Source organism: Zingiber officinale, chromosome 7B (assembly GCF_018446385.1).
Source record: "Zingiber officinale cultivar Zhangliang chromosome 7B, Zo_v1.1, whole genome shotgun sequence".
In the NCBI taxonomy this organism is placed as follows: domain Eukaryota; kingdom Viridiplantae; phylum Streptophyta; class Magnoliopsida; order Zingiberales; family Zingiberaceae; genus Zingiber; species Zingiber officinale.
In genome coordinates this window covers 82,032,255-82,051,790 of record NC_055999.1, presented here as the reverse complement: position 1 = coordinate 82,051,790, position 19,536 = coordinate 82,032,255, and the positions used below count along the sequence as shown (strand labels likewise).

Here is a 19,536-nt window from a genome sequence, read left to right as displayed (position 1 = left end):
TCTTCTATCAAATATAGCCCGGTTGATATGGGTTGATATTTTTTTTTAAAATTTAAAATTAAAATGGAAAATTGAATGGATTCATTAACTGACTTGTTTAATCCTCTCCAGTCACACGTTCTCTAATATTAAACAAAAATAAAAATAAAAAACAAAACTTAAAAATGATGACGTTAATTGACGACTCATGAAAAAACAGAGCCTTTTTCTTATTTTTGAAATTAATTAAATGAAAAATGAAAATTCTCGCGAGGGCTTCAACTGTGCTCTAAATTTTAGAGTTTAGACTCGAAAGCCTTAGCTGTTGTCGTCGCGGTTATGGACGACGACGACGATCTGCCGCCTCTCGCCATCCGCGTCAAAGAAGAAGTGATTCAACCAATTTCTTCCGAAACTACCTCGGTGGAATCTCCGGTCGGAGTTACTGTCATCACTGGCTACCTTGGCGCTGGAAAATCTACGGTCCGTTTTTTACCTAATCGGAGAAAATCGATGGTTCCGGCTGTTTTCCATCTTATATTTGTAGGAAAATTAGGCTTATGCACTTCATTTCTTCCATTTATCTAGCATGATCTTTTGATTTATGCAAATTCGCTTTACCGTAACCTGGGAGATCTAGAAAATAAATACACAATTAGTTATTCATTTTAGTATTTAATTATTCATCCTTTGGTACTTTACTGGATGAAGTTTTTTTTTTTTTTTTTTTTTTTTTTTTTTTTTGCGTATTTTAACATCATTTGATTGATAAGAGTGAATTATATCTATGTTTTAAGGATTTCAATTTGGAAAACTGACAACATGATCTTCATTTGATTGAACCGTCATGTTTTGTTGTTCCTTGACATGATTAATGAGCGTATCCTTTCATTGGATGTTTTAATCTATACTTTGATTTTATCATAGTTATTTCTTGTGTTGCAATTTCAGTTAGTTAATTATGTCTTGAATGCCCAACATGGAAAGAAGATTGCTGTGATCTTGAATGAATTTGGGGAAGAAATTGGAGTTGAGAGGGCAATGATCAATGAGGGCGATGGTGGTGCACTTGTAGAAGAGTGGGTGGAGCTAGCGAATGGGTGTGTTTGTTGCACAGTCAAGCACAGCCTTGTACAAGCCCTGGAACAGCTTGTTCAGAGGAAAGAGAGGTTATATTTCAAATATGGTTCTTCAGTCGGGTCATCTCTTTAAAAAATTCTGCATATGCTAAAGTTTTGTGATACTCTGCTTGTTTCTCACATTAAACATGAAGGAAATGAGGAAATAATGATTTCTCTATCATTTTTTTCTTTGCTTATTGATAAGATTAATACATCCACAGTTACTTCATCTGCTGCAAATTTCATTTCTATCTTGTCACAGACTTGACCATATATTGCTTGAGACAACTGGATTGGCTGATCCTGCGCCCCTTGCTTCTATCCTTTGGTTGGATGATCAGCTAGAATCAGCAGTTACTCTTGATTCTATAATCACTGTGAGTTAATTAAATCATAGAACCACTGTTTTTCTATTTGGAAAATAACACGAGCAATTACTTGGGACAAGTTGGAAGAAGGAAAATGGTTTAACTTTGTCGAGTAGAGCTTCTTTACGTGGATGAGACCACTAAAAGAAGTAAAAAAAATGCCAGGCAATATATGTTGAGTTTTGTGTTTCCTTTTTTAATTTAATTCAAAGTATTTTTCTTGTTTTTAGTTGTTAGGGTAATGCATATGTGAATGCATTTAGTCCCACATTGCTAAGCTAAGAAGGTTGGAAGACCTTATATATGGATCCCTTCCATCCTTGCTTAGCAAAGTTAAGGGGACCTACACGCATGCGCGGGCCGAGCCCAAATCAGGTGGTTTCGAGCCGGAAATCCATAAACCGGGCGCGATGCACGCGATCATCGCACGCAGGGGGTGTAAATCCCCAGCTTGTGGGCCTCACGCTTGCAGGCGGCCTGGTTTTTTTTTGCCAATCCTTGGTTTGGTTTGGTTCTGTCCCGCGTGTGAGGGAACCGACGCACCTGGAGGAACCGACGCACTTCGAACCAACGCTTTGGTTCGCTGGCGAAGCAGTATCCCGCGTGTGAGGGAATCGACGCTTTTGTTCGCTGGCGAAGCAGTGCTTACTACTTCGAAGTCAATAAATGCTGCGCCTTTGTTCCTCGTTCGGTATCTCTCGAACAGTCTGCTCTTCTCCTTCTTCCCTCTCTGTGTGTGTACGCTTTTGTCCTGAGGCTTTGGTTCCGCAATCTGAGGTTGAGTCCGAGTGCGACGTTCGTTTTGGAGTGCACCTACGGACGACACGAGTGGTTGTCGGATCTTGGGAGAATTTTGCTGGAGAGCTTCTGCACCGTGGGCGGCAATAAATTCTCTAAAGACAGTCGGCACGCTGACGCTTCAACAGGAGATAACAATTTCTCGACCTTACTCTTTATTTACCTGTTTATTGCATGCTTATTTTTTTTTTGGTGCAAACATATTACTGTGTTAGTGCTCTCTATCTACAACAATTTTAGAGAATTTATTACCAGCATCAATAGACATGATGAATGATAGGGTAACGGGTTCTGATGAGGCTAGCGCCGACCCGAGAGACTTTTCGGGCAAAATTTCAGACGTTGGCAACAATGGATGAAATTTTGGTTTACTACGCTAGGGCTATTCTCTGTTATAGAAACAGATCCTCCTTCACCTGATGAAGAGGAACCTGCCTATAGTGCTGCCTTACAGAGGTTTAAGCAAAGGGATTATCTCTGCCATGGGAGGATCCTGTCTGCCCTGTATATTGCTCAACGGCTTCGGCTAAAGAGCTGTGGAAATCTTTGGATAAAAAATGCAACTCCGAAGATTCTGGTTTAGAAAAGTATACTGTGGCAAAATTCCTAAACTTCAAAATGGTTAAAGGCAAATCTGTGGTTGAGCATACACATGAATTCCAAGTTCAAATTCATGGTTTTGCTTAAGGAGATATGCCATTACCCGAAAAATTTCAGGTCTTGTCTATCATTGAAAAATTGTCTCCAAGTTGGGAAGATTTTGGCATGACTCTTAAACATAGGAGAGGTAAAATCTCTCTAGAAGATTTGATGATTGCCTTAAATATCGAAGAAGAACATCGGAAGCAACATAAAGATGATGATAAAAGAATGCCTATGGATTTTATTCCAAAGGCAAATGTAGTAGTCTCATCTGATAAGAAAAAATTCAAAAATTAGAAAATGAAGAACAAGATGAAACCCAAACCAAAGATTCAAAAGAAAAATGGAACCAAGCTGTGCTGGACATGTGGACAAGTTGGACATTATGCCAAATTCTGCCCTAAGCAAAAGGACAAGAAGAAAAACCAGAGCAATATGTCGAACACCAAGTCACAAGCAAATGTTGTGACCGCTAGTGATGACACCAGCGATAGGTTTGTTACCTTCAAACCCGAACTAAACTTGATCTATCAACCCAATGAATGGTTAGTTGATACAGGTGCTAATGTGCACTCTTGTGCTGATCGCTCTGCCTTCCTTACTTATCAGGTAATTGAAGGCACTTCCGTGACCATGGGGAACCATTCTGCAACCAGGGTGTTTGGAATAGGACAAGTTGACCTGAGGTTCACCTCTGGAAAAGTCCTGTCACTGCATGAGGTGCATCATGTTCCAGCGGTCCGTTGGAATTTGATTAGCGGGTCAAAGTTAGTCCGCGCTAGTTATGAGCTGAACTTTAAATGTAATAAAGTTGTAATATTACATTTAGGAACATTTATTGGAAAAGGTTACCTTAATGAAGGTTTATTTAAACTCAATGTAGAAAATGCTACTTTAAATAAATCTACTGATATTGGTTGTTCATATAACATTGAGTCTTATGATATATGGCATGACAAATTAGGACATGTCAATTTTAATACCGTAAAAAGGATGATGAATCTAGACATGATTCCTAATCATGCTATAAATGATAAGAAAAAATATGAAGTTTGTGTGCAATATAAACAACCCCGTAAACCCTTCAAATCAGTTGATAGAAATTCTGATATTTTAGAATTAATTCATACTGACTGTTGTGAGTTTAACGGTGTAATAACGAGAGACCATAAAAGGTTTTTCATTACCTTCATCGATGATCACTCTCGTTATTGTTATGTTTATTTGTTGAAAACTAAGGATGAAGCTTTAGATAAATTTATGATTTTTAAATCTGAAGCTGAGAATCAAACAAATAAAACTATTAAGAGGTTAAAGTCTGATAGGGGTGAAGAGTTTACCTCGAACCTGTTTCAAAATTTTTGTCAAGATGTAGGTATAATTCACGAGGTAACTGTTCCATATAGTCCTCAATCCAACGGTATAGCAGAACGAAAAAATCGAACCCTTGAAGATATGATTAATTCCATGTTAGGCAGTTTTGGGTTACCCAACTTCATGTGGGGGGAAGCTCTATACACTGCATGCCATGTGTTAAATAGAGTCCCATGAGGTCTAGGGATAAAAGCCCATATGAGCTTTGGAAAGGCCGGAGGACAAGTTTGAAATACCTTAAATTGTGGGGGTGCCTTGCAAAGGTACTAGTACCTGAACACAGAAGGAAAAAACTTGGTCCAAAGACCGTAGATGGTATCTTCTTGGTTATGCTCAAAATAGTATTGCATATAGGTTTCTGATTATTAAATCTGAAATTTCTGGAATAGACGCAAACACTATTGTAGAACTTCGCGATGCTACATTTTTTGAGGATATATTTCCTATGAAGACGAGAACATCTCAGTCTATATCTGGTATTCCTACTAGAGATAATCCTACTGCCGTAGAGGTTCCATTATCCGTAGTAGGTACACCTTCCTCAAGTCACTCTAGACTAGATGAATCTAGTGAGTATACAGAACCGAGAAGGAGCAAGAGGCAACGTGTGTCTACGGATTTAGGCCAGGATTTTATCACCTATAATATAGAAGGTGACCCTGTAACATATAGAGATGCTACGACTTCTCCTGAAGTTAAGCACTGGAAAGAGGCCATTAAAAGTGAAATAGACTCTATTATCTCTAATGCCACTTGGGAGTTGGTAGATTTACCTCCTGGGTGTACCACTATAGGATGTAAATGGGTGTTTAAGAGAAAACTAAAACCTGATGGGTCAGTAGATAAATTCAAAGCCCGCCTAGTTGCTAAAGGATTCAAACAGAAAGAAGGGATTGACTATTTTGACACTTATTCTCCTATTACTAGAATTACTACAATCCGAGTGTTAATAGCATTGACATCCATATATCATCTTGAGGTCCATCAAATGGATGTCAAAACGGCATTCCTTAATGGAGATCTTGAAGAAGAGATATATATGGATCAGCCTGAGAGACATGTAGTTTCTGGAAATGAGAATAAAGTCTGTAGGTTAGTCAAATCTTTTATAGTTTGAAGTAAGCCCCAAAGTAGTGGCACGAAAAATTTGATAGAGCTATGCTATCCTTTGACTTTGAAATGAATGACTCTGATAAATGTGTGTATGCTAACATGAAAGGTGATAATTGTATTATCTTATGTTTCTATGTAGATGATATTCTACTTTTTGGTTCTAACCTTTCTATTATTAATGAGACTAAGGCCCTCTTAAGTGGTAAGTTTAATATGAAGGATACGGGTTGTGCTGACATGATTTTAGGGCTGAAGTTGACTCGTTCAACTGATGGAATAGCAATTTCTTAGTCACTCTATGTTGAGAGAGTATTAGAGAAATATGACTATAGCCAAGTTAAATCTGTCGTCACACCCTATGATCCTTCAAAAACTCTCCACAAGAATAAGAGTGGTGTGGCAGTGTCTCAATTAAGATACTCACAAATAATAGGTAGTCTAATGTATTTAGCAAATTGTTCTAGACCTGATATTTCTTTTGCTATAACGAAATTGAGCAGGTTTACCAGCTGTGATGCATTAGACAGAGTACTCAGATACCTAAAAGGCACTATATCCTTGGGCTTGTGGTATGGGAGATTCCTTGCAGTCCTGGAGGGATATAGTGATGCTAGTTGGATAGCTGATACTGCTGAGTGTAAAGGCGTTACTGGTTATGTCTTTACACTTGGAGGCGGTGCAGTTGCTTGGAGGTCTGTTAAACAGACGATTATAACTCATTTTACATCTGAGGCAGAATTGTGTGCTTTGGATACCACAGTAACTGAAGCTAATTGGCTTAAGGGTCTTTTTTATGAAATTCCCTTGATGATAAAGCCAATACCTTCTATTTCAGTACACTGTGATAATCAAACAACAATCGCTCAGATTAGAAGCTCCAAGTATAGCCAGAAACAGAAGAAACATGTACGAATAAGATTAAAGTCTATTCGTGAGTTAGTGTCTCTTGGAGTGGTGTCATTGGACTTTGTAAGTTCAAAAGACAATATTGCTGATCCACTCACTAAAGGATTTGATTCTGAGAAAATCAAGAGATCCAGTAAGGGAATGGGACTGAGGCCTATCCTGGTTTCATCTATAACGGCAACCCAACCTATTTGATTGGAGATCCCAAGAAGTAGGTTCAATGTGGTATAAACAAGTTATAAGGGTGAACCGTAAGCATCAAATTGATTGAGATGTAATCTCATAGTCTCTTCCCTGGATAGATGCTTGACTGCTAGTAAGGATGAGCTTAGGAGCTCTTAATGAGTTCAAGGTCTTAACGACAGGATGCTCGCAGTACATCCTTGGAGAACTCACCTATGTAAGTGTAACTATGGGGCCGCAGTGTGGGGGGTCTAGGCAACTCTCCTTAGCACTTATGAAACAAGATTCGGTGGCATGACCGTAATGCACCAACCCAGAAGGATTCAACCGTTGCCCGTGATGAGTTGTTACCAATTGATTTTCACATATAAAAGGTTTAAGTTCAAGACTGAGTTCACTTCAAACCTATGTGAATAAGATTGGTGTACTTAGATGAAAATTCAAACCGGAAGATATTTTCACTAAAAGCTCATTGCAACCAAGTCTCAGGACAAGTCTCTGTTTTCGACCAAAATAATTTGAATTAGTGGGGGATTGTTGAGTTTTGTGTTTCCTTTTTTAATTTAATTCAAAGTATTTTTCTTGTTTTTAGTTGTTATGGTAATGTATATGTGAATGCATTTAGTCCCACATTACTAAGCTAAGAAGGTTGGAAGACCTTATATATGGATCCCTTCTATTCTTGCTTAGCAAAGTTAAGGGGACCTACACGCATGTGTGGGCCGAGTCCAAATCAGGTGGTTTCGGGGGGTTCGAGCCGGAAATCCATAAACCGGGCGCGACGCACGCGATCATCGCGCGCAGGGGGGGTGCAAATCCCCAGCTCGTGGGCCTCACGCTTGCAGGTGGCCTGGTTTGTTTTTGCCAATCCTTGGTTTGGTTTGGTTCTGTCCCGCGTGTGAGGGAACCGACGCACCTGGCGAGGTTCGGTATCTCTCGAACAGTCTGCTCTTCTCCTTCTTCCCTCTCTGTGTGCGTACGCTTTTGTCCTGAGGCTTTGGTTCTGCGATCTGAGGTTGAGTCTGAGTGCGACGTTCGTCTTGGAGTGCACTTACGGACGACGCGAGTGGTTGTCGGATCTTGGGAGAATTTTGCCGGAGAGCCTCTGCATCGTGGGCGGCAATAAATTCTCTAAAGACAGTCGGCACGCCGACGCTTCAACCGGAGATAACAATTTCTCGACCTTACTCTTTATTTACCTGTTTATTGCATGCTTGTTTTTTTTTTGGTGCAAACATATTACTGTGTTAGTGCTCTCTATCTACAACAATATATAATAAATTGAACCAATACTCTAATACTCCTCAATTTGGAGCATCAATATTAATCATTCCTAGCTCATTATAGAGTTTAGTAATGGGAAGATACGAATAATTCTAGGAAAAAGAAGAGGGAGATTAGATTAGGCTTATCTGACTATTTTGTATGGGGTGCTCATCAAGACTTGAAATCTCATCCCAAAGTAGAGTTTCGGTTCTAGACTAGAATGAGACATGCCGGCTAACACAGGTGCCAATGTCAAGTATGAATCCTAGGTGGAGAAGAAATTCCAACTCAAAGGAGGAGAACTAGGTGAAAGAGGATCATGCACCTCTTGGAAGTGTCATAGGACAATTGGAAGCCTCACCATGCCCCATGTTTTCATGGTGCTTTAGCCTCGTGGTAACTAGGCAATGGAGTAAGAGGAAGCAGACCATTGTTGCATGTCGTACAAAAGCATTGGGAAAGCCCCACATTGTCACCGTTGAAGAAATGGATGTGGAGCTTCTCACGATGAAGGATGAAGATTTGAGCTTGTCACTATGAAGGATGAGCTCTCAATTCAAAGCTTCTCATGATGAACAACTTGGAGCTTCTCGCTGAAGTTACTTGAGATGTGGTTTAGAGCTTCTTGAGATGGAAGTAGTTACCGGGGATTTGACTCTTTTCGAGTGTCGGTTGTTGGGCAGAACAGGATGTTTTGCCTGTGCTGACCAGCAGAGAGCAGGATTTAAAATGACAGCGTCTGGGTTTTTTTGGGTTCAGTCCTGATCTTGGTTATTTTTGACTCTTTTAGGTTCCAAGTTTAGAATTTTATTTATGACCTAGCTTGAAAATTCTTTTTGCATCTAGAAAGAAGGGTTGCTCTAGATATCCTATTGACCTGACCTGACAGAAAAGACGAAGTAACTTAACTCAATCTGATTTTAGTGGATTTGTATTGACTTGAGCTTGATCCCTTATTTTTCAGACTCATGTTGGATCATGGTTCTGTGGTGGAAGCATGCCTGAATAATTGTACTTAGTTTACAACTTTACATTTCTTTCTTCAAGCTCCATCCAACCTATAAACAAATCCTCTATCTCTTTCTTCAAAAGTCAAAGGCTGCTAGCCTTTGAAACCTCTTAAAGCTATTTTTGTTTCCTACTTATAAAGTTCTTTACAACATTTCTTTTGTTTCCCTACTAGGTTGTGGATGCAAAAAATCTACAACAGCAGCTTGAGGAGCATCGCAAATCTTCTTCATTTCCTGAAGCATTCCTTCAGATAGCATTTGCTGTAATCCTCATCATACTTATTTGCAATTATGATTATTCCTTTTTATTTTTCTTTGGACTGTTAAATCACCTGTTCTACTTTATTATTCATCCCACTGTTGTATCATTCTTCAAAGAGCAATGCACTTTTTTTTTTTTTAAAAATCCCCTCATGTTTTAATTTCCTATTAATTGTAGGATGTTGTGATTTTGAACAAAATTGACTTGGTTTCACAAGAATATGGCACTTCAACTTTGCTTGAAGAATTGGAAAAGGAAATCTATAATATCAATTCATTTACTAATATCATACGTACAGTTCGTTGCCAAGTTGATCTGTGTAAAATTTTGGATTGTCACGCCTATGGTGCTAAGGTATGAAAATTGATGCTATGCAAGTCTATTGTGCATTATAACATATAGGCTTGAGTTTGATTAAGTTCACATATTCCTATCAGCATACAGCTCATTTGGAGAAGCTTTTAGAAGAGAGTAAATCTACAATTAGCAAAAATCGTCATGATTACACTCTGTGCACACTGTGCATTTATGAGGAGCAACCAGTTGACTTAAATATGGTAGGTCTTTCTAGCAGCATATTGCTTATTGATTTAATAACTTCTTTTGCAAATTAATCCTGCATTATTCAACAAACCTATATTTTTTTTAGAAGATATTTACATGATTATTTGTTATTATATGATTTTCTGATTTCACTGTATTCTGCTGCTCTTATTCTATTAAAATCTCTTACGATGGATCTGTCATGGTTGCATTTTGCTATCTGGATGTAGCAGTATCTGAGACTCTGCTGCTACAGATATTATGCCTTTTAGCAACCTGAAAATTATCTTCAATAAAGGAGCAAGTGAATCTCAGTTTAATTAATTGATTAAGGGACAGCATGCGTTGACATTAATTCATAAGGTTGTTTTGATTCTTTAATGTTAAATGTTCAATCAGTAACAGTTTCATTATTTCATGCGAGTTTGTGGAGCATTATTCTTTTGTATTATTTTTATGGACACAATCATCCATTTGTCAGTAACATCTAAAAAGGAACCCAATCATGCATTGTTCACAATTATTCATGCTTAAGAAATGTTCAGTCTGTCTGCTGCTGACACACCTCTGGCTCTGGAGTTAGGTGGAAGTGTTGATGGGTTGGGGCCTCATTATGACTGTTACATTGTCCATAATACTGTAAATAATATAGTTTTCTTTGACCTACTTTTACTTTCTTGAATTGAGAGTTTATCAAGTTCTAGAGGTGGAACTGTACTTTTAAATATTTGTTTACTTCAATATAAAACCATCTAGAAAGGGCCAGTTCTTAAGTTAATGTTGGTTATGGACTTGGATAAAATGAACTGCTGGAGAACTCTTTATTTAGCTGGATTAAACTAGATGATCTTCTTTCCTTAACAAGGAATCTATCGGAATGCTTTATTTTTTTTCCACCTCATCTTATGCTACTGCAAGAACTGATACTTTATGCCAAAAACAGAAACACAAAGGAAAAAAACTATAGCCTAATTTGTGGATAACACTTCTAGTTTCTTGTTCTTTTAGGTTCACTCATGGATTGAGGATCTTCTGTGGGAGAAGAAGTCTAATATGGATATCTATCGCTGCAAAGGGGTTTTGAACATCCTCAACTCCGATCAACTGCATACTCTCCAGGTTTGTGATACTTATGAATGCGTTCATGCCATTTTTTTACTACCGATAATTAGTGTATATGTAGAATATTGGGGATAGAAAAATAATGTGTTTATGAGATAATCATTTTACATGGGTATATCTAGACTCATCATTAAATCTTAAACCAGAAGCAAGGTTTTAAATCTCATTGCATATTTGCATTCTCGAGTTTTTCTCTCTAGCCAGAATGAGTTGGTGCCAATGATGCCAAGGTATATCAATGTGGTGCACAGTTGTCATCTATTGAAGTGGCAGAGCAGAGGACAAAGGAATAAGAACTCAAGAAGTGGCACTGTGGAGGGAAGAAGAAGAAAAGTGGTAGAACAGAGGAGGAAGCAGTAGCAGCAGCAGCTACAAGTATCTACCAATCTCACTGTTGCCTATGTTGCTTGTGTAGGAATCAATCATATGCTCCATCTACTGACTGAACATCGTGTGTGGCCCTAGTCTTCAATCTCATCTTCGAAGAGCTAGATGAGGAGTTTATCTTGAAGTGCAACATTGTATGCTAGCTATTTCTTTGCAGTTGGACTGAAGAAGAACACACTTTATTGCTCTATTGTTGCTTCTCATCGCACAGGGAATGGGAGCTCTCGAGTTGTCCTTGTGAGCCTTGGTTAGAATGACAAAAAATTGATTGGGTGACAATTCTTAACAAATGGTTTCAGTGCTGGGTCTATGCCAATATCAGTTGGCCATTGGAAATAAATGTTTGGCGTGTGCCATCCAAAATGACACATCATTTAAACCTTGTCCAGAAGTACTAATGTGGTATTAAGTCAAGTATTCCTAATCTAATACTTCTAACACTCCACTTAACCCCAACTTCAACCTGGAGCATAGATATTATCTATGCCTAGCTTGATACTAAATTAGAAATACTCTCATAAAGAAAACATATATTAGACATGACACTAATGAAAATAAAACATGATGCTCTATGCGGACGAAACAAAGTTTGAGTTAGCAATGCATGCAACCAACAATACCTTTGACCTTAAATCAATAAAGCTCTATAAGTTCACCTTAGATCATCTAATAGCCAACAATGCCTTTGACTTTAAATTAGTACATGAATAGAGAGATAAAGAGAGGAAAAAGAGAAAAGGATGAAGAGAGATTTCTGATCTCTTAAATGGACTTCTCCTTGCGTGAAGTAGTGATTTAAGTCATGTAATGACTAAGGAAAAAAAATCACTTGAGTCTTAGTGGAAAGATATATAGATAACAATATTTGACCTTTTGCTATATTTAGCAAAATGAGAACATAATATTTTCTTTGTTCAGGTCCTCACTAAAAATCAAACGCACAACCTGATCCTTTGCTAGAACATAGCCACACGAAAATAAAATGTGTGTGTGTGATTTTAGATCTTCACTGACTTTTTGGTAATGCAATATATCATTTAATTAAATATAATAAAATATGTTGGAAGTATAAGACAAGGTTGAAAGATAAATGCTCGTAGACTCCTCATTCTGAATTCCAGGGGAGAAGAGGGATTACAAAGGAAAGCTCTTGCATAAGGAACAATGCTTGCTGCTTCTGTAATGGAAAGAGAGGAGCAGTTGATAACATCTGATGCTAACTGTTGGTTCTGCTCATTGAGGATCTGAGTGTTGGAAAAAGATTTACTTTTCTCTGTGTCACAAATCTACAACAAGGAAAGAGAGCAGCAGCTTATAGGAAGATGTTCAGAGGCATTAAAGCTGTACGAGAGCACAAGGTTGGTGATGCAGAGGGATTCCCTTGTGAGGTGGCTCAGCAGGCAGCTCAATCTGTGGCTACGTTGATGTAGTAGGGGCTTCAATGCATATTGCTCTGGATGGTGACGTTGCTTAATGCCGACTTGGCGGTGGCTGGAGGAAATAAGCATAAATGCAGCGTCAATAGAGGCAACTAGGTGTGCTTCTGAGGTGCCAGACAAGATTCACCGTCACTGTTGATTATCCAAGCCAGATTGTTGTGTGCTCTGATAGTATGAAATAAGAATTGGATCTTGAAAATTAATGATATATAGATTCCATTACTCCAAATGGAGTAATTACAAGTTATTGTTCTGAAATATGAAATAGAAAGAACATCTAAACTAGGGGAAATTCCATAATTATGTGACAACCAATTATTGAAATGTCGTTCCGTCCTGCCTGACACAGACGGTTTCTTCCGTTCTGCCGGGGAAGCGAAATCGGCACGTCATGCGTGCGCATCTCGAGCAATAGGGATGCATTGCCGGATGCTTCCGATGCCGTCGGAGGCATTGTAGGATGCTTGAAGCGTCGCGGCCTCTGGAGGCCTTGCGACGAGATGTTTCTGGTGGAGCTAAAAGCATCGGGGGATGCTTTCGGTGTAGCCAGACACTTCAGGTGTCTCCGGAGGTGTCACCGGACGCCTTTGGCGCCATCAGAGGCGTCCGCGGGGCTTCGGAGGTGTCGCGGGCGCGTGCGCCTCGCGGGGGTATTACTGTGCAAAATTAATATTACCATTTAAATAAATCAAATAATTCCCATGTGATATTTTAAAGAGGCTTCATAAACTTTAATTAAATTAGCCCAATAAAATATAAAAAATATATTTAAAATTTAAAAAAAATTCTATTTTAAATTTTTTTTTTAATAAAAATTCTAATAAATCAAATTTATATTCTGTTTTTTAAATTATTTTGTATTTTTTTACTATTTTAATGTTTAATTGATATTCTAATTTTTTTTACTATTTTAAATATATATTATTTAAATTATAAAATAAATAAATAATTAATTAATTTATATAATTATTATATATAAAATAGTATTTTGTATTAATTTATACAATTATGATTATTTAATTTGAACATTGGAGAACTATAAAGGTTACCTAAGTAAAATATTATAAAAACCAATGTTTATATCTGTTTCTTCTTTTAGTATTAGTAAGGTAACATATTACGATGTATCAATTTTAATTCGAGTTATTGATCAATTTTTTTAAAGAAAATTATATTTAATTATTTTTTCTAACAATATTAAGTTGTTTAATTATGGAGAACTTATATAAAATCAATATACAACTTATTTTTAAATTATACATAATAAATATATTTATCTAATAATTACTATATATAAATAAAAAATACTGAAACTGTATCGGTGTGGCACGATATGATACTGAAATCGTATCGTTTCGGTCTGGAACCAAAACCTCGGCACGGGTCGAGATTTTAAACTTTGGTGATAACACAATAGTTTTTTTTAAAATAATAACAAATAATAATCTTGTTAGTCTATTTATTATCTGGATCTCCTGCTGACTTTTCAACAAGTGTAAAGCATGCATTGTGGAGGCAATTTTATATGTTAAAGATACTAAATTAAGAGAACTGAAACTAAGTGTAGGAGTTTAGTTCCTATGTTAATAAGAGAATCTGGGAGTAGTTAATGTGAATGGAATTTCTATATGAGTTTAGAGATCTTGGCTTTATTCTTCAACAAGGAAAAATTGATAAAAGATATCAATAGTTGCAAGATAATGAGTTTTAAGATGGAGAGATGCTTTTGGAGTTTTGCTTGATTCTCATTTACCTCAGGTTATAAAGAAATTGCTATAAGATTGGTACAGACCCTTCACACTATGGATGAGAGAGAATGTTATGCAGTTAGAAAATAACACTCTAAAAAAAAAATGTAGCAGTGATATGTGAATGTTAAGAGGAACTTATGAATTACTAAATGAATAAAGAAATGTTATCCAAAGAAAAAAAATTAGATTATAATGGTATGAATATATTCAAAAACAACCAATATATTTTATAGTTAGGTGAGTTAAATCAGTGAAAGGGATATAGGAAGATTAAAGAAATTCCAACTAATGTAACAAAAGATGATCTCATTGATCCTAATATTATTGGTGATGTACCTTTTTATAGAGTTCAACAAAGGTATAAGATCACTCTAAATAGTTGGGGCTAACACACTTAATGATGATGAACTTTACTGACATTTATATTATTAATCTTCTTTGCTAGATTGTTGTAACTACTTTGTCTCTGTGAAACTTCACTGTTGCCACTATCTCTTGTATGTTTTACTGTTGTTGAAATCTGTTACTAGTGAAGCTAAGTCAACACGGTTTACTTTATCATAGTAGTGAAAGTGCACATCCAGTTCAATAAACGCATGTGTTATGCCTTATGAGTATGTATAGAGATGCATTTAAACTCAGGTAATCGCTGTCTAATAATTTTGAACTTCTGGATTGTCCAATCATAATGATTTATAGGCTTAGTTTCTCATCATCCTGTACTTCTTTGCAGGCAGTAAGAGAGGTATATGAGATTGTACCAGCTCGCATATGGAGGCAAGGGGAAAAGCAAACGAGCAAGATAGTTTTCATAGGAAATGCTCATAACTGACTGAATCTTCTTAATTTGCTTGTCATTGTGGTATTGTTATTCAGAGTTAACTGTTATATTTTTTCAGGTCATAATCTGGATGTTAGTATTCTCAGTGATTCTTTCAGATCTTGCACAGCACTAAGTGGACGCTGATTTAGGGATTGCTTGATAACAACTGAGGTAATCATCAATAGTTCAGTTGTGTTGCCCTTTAAAGTTGACTGGATTTTTTTAATATTGGAAGAATTTTTTTTGAGTTAACTCATTTCTTACTATAGATCCATTATAGCATATTTTGTGATTGATTACCTAGTAAATGGGTTTCAATCTTCCTAAAATTAATGTTTTCCTCTAAAATTGTAGGTGGGCATTAAAGTTTTGGATAATGTTTGAAATGCACTAGTTTAGTTACTTTATAGAATCAACAAAAACAACCTTCTTTTTAATATCTATTTTCTACTGTATGTACTGTAAGTACAAGCTATGATAAAAACCTGTTTTTTGTAGTTTTAAATTTGGCGTTGTATAGGCAGTATTGCAAAGGCATATTGTTCCAACTATATATTAATATTAGTAAAAGACAACATCAATGATATGTGATATTTTCTTCTCTATTGCCTGCTATAAGATAACACTAAGTGATAAACAATCTATAACACGAGCAATACAAATAAAATACATGCCAGCAAAATTGTTATATAATCTTGCCATCATGCCTAACATACATGCATTGTAAAATAAAATAAAATTTTAAGTAAAGCTAATATTGTAAGAGATTATTTAATTGTCTTTAATAGAATTTCTTTTAGATTTTAATCCCCTTGAAATTGTAATCTCATAATGTTAAAATTCTCAATTATTTGTTTAGACTAGTATTCAAGGAAATTGAAGATGTCACCTTGATAGCTTTAAAGTATTGTCTTTCATTTGGAAACAACTATAGAGTATTGTCTTTAAGCTTTAAGGCAAAACTAGATATAAATATCGGAAACAGCTTTAAAGTGTTGTATTTCATTTGTAATATGAATATATCTTCAACAAGTTTAATTTTTTATCTGTGAAGTCTAGGATTTCTCATGGGAAGTCAGCTCTGGTTAGCAAATATTATAGGTTGCTAGAAGATTGTGATCGTGGGTATGCAACAATAGAAAACCATAACAAAATTCTTGGAAGTTTCCTTTACCTATGTATATGAGTAATCAACATAAATATTACAAGTACATCCATGATACTATTTATATACACATTTAAATCTAGAAAACTCTCCCTCAAGGTGACTAAAAAATATTGAAAACCAATTTGTCGGCATAAAATTTAAGTTTCTTAGGAGTCTCTTCTACCTATGTATATTGTTAACCAACAAAAATATTACAAGTAAGTTCATGATACTATTGATATTCACATTTAAATCTATAACTCTCCTCTTGCTGGTTAAAAAATATAATTAAACTAGACTTGCTCCTGATATACTCAATTTTAGGGTCCTTAGGGGTGATAATTTGAATTAACAAATGATGTGATGATCTCATTAGATTCTTATAAAGTGACAATCAACTTTTATGAGTTTTGTTTTGTCATGAAACTTTTTTTTTTTCACAATTCAAACTTCCAATTTAACCTAGTTACACTTTAATTAATTAACAAATATTGTCTACAATTGTAGCAATTGTAGCAAGGTGATTACGTTTATCTCATGCACGAATATTGTCTACAAACAACATATACCAAGAGGTTTATTTGGAACATGATTTATTAGTTCATCTAGTATTAATGCTATAAGATAGGGACTTAACAGGTCATTTTAAGATAAATCTACAATTATATAAAAATCATGTCACATTCATAGCTTTCACACTTGTAACAACAATATGGTACATATATTTTATCACATCAATATAATTAATAAGTATTTTTTTATTATTTTTTCTTATATTATCACCTATTGAAGCTACACAATTTTTCTCTGATATTAGTATTTATTTTATTTTTTAGTAACCTCACATTCTTTGCTTGTGTCAATTTAGGAACAAAGCTATTTTTTTTCATGAACTTAAAGTAACTTGCCTTTTCTCATGGAGACTCTTAATTCAGTTTTTTTTTTTTTTTAATTGTTAGCTATATTGGTCATTTTATAAAAAAATTCATTCCTTTGTTGAACAGAAGGTCTATTTTTCAATGCCACTGTACATATGGAAGTTTTTTAGATATGTTTTGATCTGAATAGCAGTTCTATTCATATACCTTACAACGCATTTCTGTTTCCTTTCACTGCAGCCTCTGGAGCCTTTTTCTTATTCCTCCTGTCACTGAGTGTTTATTACCAAACTATACAAAAGCAATGTCTAATAATTAGTCCCAATTGTTCGAGGTCAACTATATGATTTATTCCGTGATTGAGAATAGATAGCTTTTGAGTTCCCAAGCACTCAAATTTAGGTGAAGGTGAGTTTCAAATCCAAGATCAACTTGTAAGTTTCTTACCAACTAAACTATGGGGCACCCTCATCCTGTCATTAAACTATGATAATGGGTTTAGGGTTTAGGACTCTACTATAGTACAACATTTTGGTCCTCATCAAGTAGAAAAAAAACTAGAAGAGGCAGTGACACTGAAAGAAAACTGAATCGGGATCTTTTTCCTCCACTTATGATAGTCATCAGGTTCTATTCATTATTCTGCAACAACCATTAGTTGGGATTGCCTTTCTCGAGGTAATGAATCTTCAACATGTTTTGATATTCAAATAGTGCTTATTTGTGTCCAAGCCTTCTTGGCGATCGAGCTTAATTGTAGTGCTATATTTACTATTCTTGTTCATGCTCCAACAACGAACTATTTATTGATAGGCAATATTTCTTTATAATACATATCGGATTCTCATCTATTCTACCTTGTTTAATTTTTACTGGGACCATTGAGTTGTGATTATCAAGTAACATTACCAGTGAATACTCTTTAATGCAATAGTGCTTGTGATTATCTAAGGGTAACTGCTAATTATCCCAGTTGGTAGGACTTTGGAAGTCATTGTTAAGGTCTGAGTTATTGTAAAAGCTTTCATAGCTATCGTTTTTCTGTATCAAATTTTTGTTTTTGAAAAATCAGAAATGGATTTTGCCCATTTCAGGAATCGATCTGGGTGAAGGGTGTCGACTAATTTGCTAAAGATGTAAATGTCATTGTAGAGCTCTAGGAAATGGAATACGAAACAAGAGTATGGGCAGCTGAGGCGAAGGCGTTTCAGGTGATTTTTCTGCAGTAGAAGTACGGAAACGATGGGACTGTTTCACTGGGTTTCAGTCGAGCCTAAACCACTTCACCTTCATCCTTCTCTTAATAAAACTGAACTTCCTTTTTCTCGTTATATTTCTTCACCCTACCTGCTGCCCTTTCGATAGTGTCTGATGAGATCAAGCAAGACACTTTGACATCGTGAAGGGTTCATCAAAAGTTAATATGAAATGTTTAGATCATCACCCGGAGTTTTGGGGTTTATTATTTATGATACTTGTTCAATCTTAAAAGTATATATATTCTTTGAAATCGGAGTAGTTATGCTATAATTAGAGCACTAAAGAACCGTCTGAGTAACTTTAAACAACCTTTGATGAATCTAAATCCTAAAATAGTTAGTGCTTTTGAACCTTCTCTCTCTCTCTCTCTCTCTCTATATATATATATATATAGAAAAGGTTCTCTCTATATATATATATAGAGAGAGAATATCTCCTGTGACACGCTCTGTGCGGTTTGGTGCAGTGTGCATCAAAATTAGTACTGGATCGATCCACTGATCGATTCAGTCCCGTTTATCTTCTCGCGCGCGTTGTGCTAGTCGCGCCCTCCCACCGTCGTCGTCCTCCAGCTGACTGCCCTCGAATTTTACTATAACCGGAGGGGAAGGTGAACCCAAGGGGTTCTGACAGTCGTTGGGGCTGGATTGCGGCCAAAATTGTTCACGATCGCGAGACGGGTGTGAGAAGGCGAGGGCTGAATCGATCCAACCCTTGCTGGATCGATCAATCGCACGCGAGAAGATCAGCAAGCGGGGCTGAATTGATCCACTTGCGACTGAATCGATCAGTGGATCGATTCAGCCCTGCTGGATCGAGGGGCTGAAGTGATCTAGCATTAATTTTGATGTGCATCATACTAAACCGTACAGAACGTGCCGCAGGAGAGCTTCTCTCTATATATATTGTCTTTCTTTTAACTCTTTATCCTCATGTATTAGTTTTACTAGAATTATTGCATGAGTGTATATTAGTCAAATTTTACAAATAAAAATTACTTTTTACCCATGTAATAGTTTGAAACATTATTATTATTATTATTGTCATTATTATTATTTATTTATTTATTTTTTTTGGGATTCAAACTGTTTACATGAATTTAAAGTGTCAAAAATTTATTGACGGAAAAATCTATTGAACTGTTCTATTATACTGAATTTAATA

General features: G+C 36.1%; 1 protein-coding gene across 4 annotated transcripts; it reads left to right on the top strand.

The window, feature by feature from the left end:
* The first annotated feature begins 244 nt into the window (after positions 1 to 244).
* Positions 245 to 18,603, top strand: LOC122006127 (COBW domain-containing protein 1-like). Of its 4 annotated transcripts, none has more exons than XM_042561492.1 (10): positions 245 to 462; positions 931 to 1,148; positions 1,363 to 1,477; positions 8,934 to 9,023; positions 9,200 to 9,376; positions 9,460 to 9,579; positions 10,574 to 10,684; positions 14,998 to 15,079; positions 15,164 to 15,258; positions 18,265 to 18,603. In XM_042561492.1, exons 1-9 carry the CDS (start codon positions 319 to 321, stop codon positions 15,229 to 15,231), a joined length of 1,125 nt encoding a protein of 374 aa, XP_042417426.1. In that variant the 5' UTR covers positions 245 to 318; the 3' UTR covers positions 15,232 to 15,258; positions 18,265 to 18,603. The 4 variants fall into 4 exon arrangements, with proteins under 4 accessions (XP_042417426.1, XP_042417425.1, XP_042417427.1 ...); XM_042561491.1 differs by lacking the exon at positions 18,265 to 18,603 and adding an exon at positions 17,353 to 17,972; XM_042561490.1 differs by having other exon boundaries at positions 246 to 462; positions 18,207 to 18,603.
* The last annotated feature ends 933 nt before the right edge of the window (positions 18,604 to 19,536 follow it).